At 59.5% G+C, this 971-nt stretch overlaps 1 protein-coding gene across 1 annotated transcript in view; it reads left to right on the forward strand.

Moving 5' to 3' along the window:
* The first annotated feature begins 905 nt into the window (after nt 1-905).
* Nucleotides 906-971, forward strand: part of KCNQ2 (potassium channel, voltage gated KQT-like subfamily Q, member 2) — a 45,502-nt gene continuing 45,436 nt past the window's right edge. The window contains exon 1 of the mRNA XM_014532771.1: nt 906-951. Coding sequence (XP_014388257.1) covers nt 906-951 — 46 coding nt within the window. The remainder of the gene's footprint in view (nt 952-971) is intronic.

Raw genomic sequence — 971 nt, forward strand, 5'->3', positions numbered from 1 at the left:
GGAATTCACCCCAACTGAACATGTTCATGACTTGCTTCACCTGGGTTGCAGGTGTGCTGGGGGGACACCAGACAGTTGACGATGCACGGGACACAAAACTGAAGACATAGATGATCAATGAGCCGGCTCACTGAAAGGACATCATAACAGAGGAAGCAGAGGCTCACACCTTGACGCAGGGTGCGCCTCCAGGAACCTACCAAGCGCCTTTGCAGATGAGAGAAGAGAGGGTCCCAGCAGTCATTCCCCCCCTCCCCAGCCAGGCTTCCCTCCGGAGGGGCCTCCCTCTCACCCCTCACCCCCAGCATCGCTAGTCTTTCAGGGGCTACTTCACTCGCACATCAAAGTCCCAGAAGAGACTCCCCTGGGAGGGACTGGCCTGTCTCAGGGGACCCAGGGGGCGGCCCCTTCTGGAGTTTGCACATCTGAGTTGCAGCCACTTTGTCCAGCCCTCTGAAGAGTGAGAGTGAGGCTCACCCAGATGGCATCCCTGTGGGTCCAGCTGTGTGGGGATGCAGAGCGCCCCTCCTTTCCTTTTGCCATCCAGCCCACCCCCCACCCGCTCTGAATGGACCAGGGTCCATTCCTCAGTCTGGGCTCCGCAGGGTGCAGTCCCTGGGGCTGACCACTGGGCAGGTAGGCGCGGAGGTGGGGTCAGGAGTGCGGCCCTGGGACCTGCCCTGTGCACAGTCCAACCCCAGCACTTTGGATGACTCACACATTAGCGCTGTGCCTGCAGGGGCCATTGTTTTCTGTCAAATTAAAAAGAAAAAACAGGCCACATGGCTGCTAGCTTTGGAGGCCAAAGGGTAGGGCTAGAGCTGTTTTTGAGCCAAGTTACCAGTTAGGACAGCGACCACTTCTGAACAGGCCGTTCACTTAGGAGACCCCACGGTGCTGGGCCAATGCGGGAAGAGGCGGGATGTGGTGCCGAGAGCCCCTCCCGCAGAGGCGAGGAGGCGGCGGCTTCT

The sequence above is a fragment of the Myotis brandtii genome, unplaced genomic scaffold (assembly GCF_000412655.1).
Source record: "Myotis brandtii unplaced genomic scaffold, ASM41265v1 scaffold915, whole genome shotgun sequence".
Classification (NCBI taxonomy): Eukaryota; Metazoa; Chordata; class Mammalia; order Chiroptera; family Vespertilionidae; genus Myotis; species Myotis brandtii.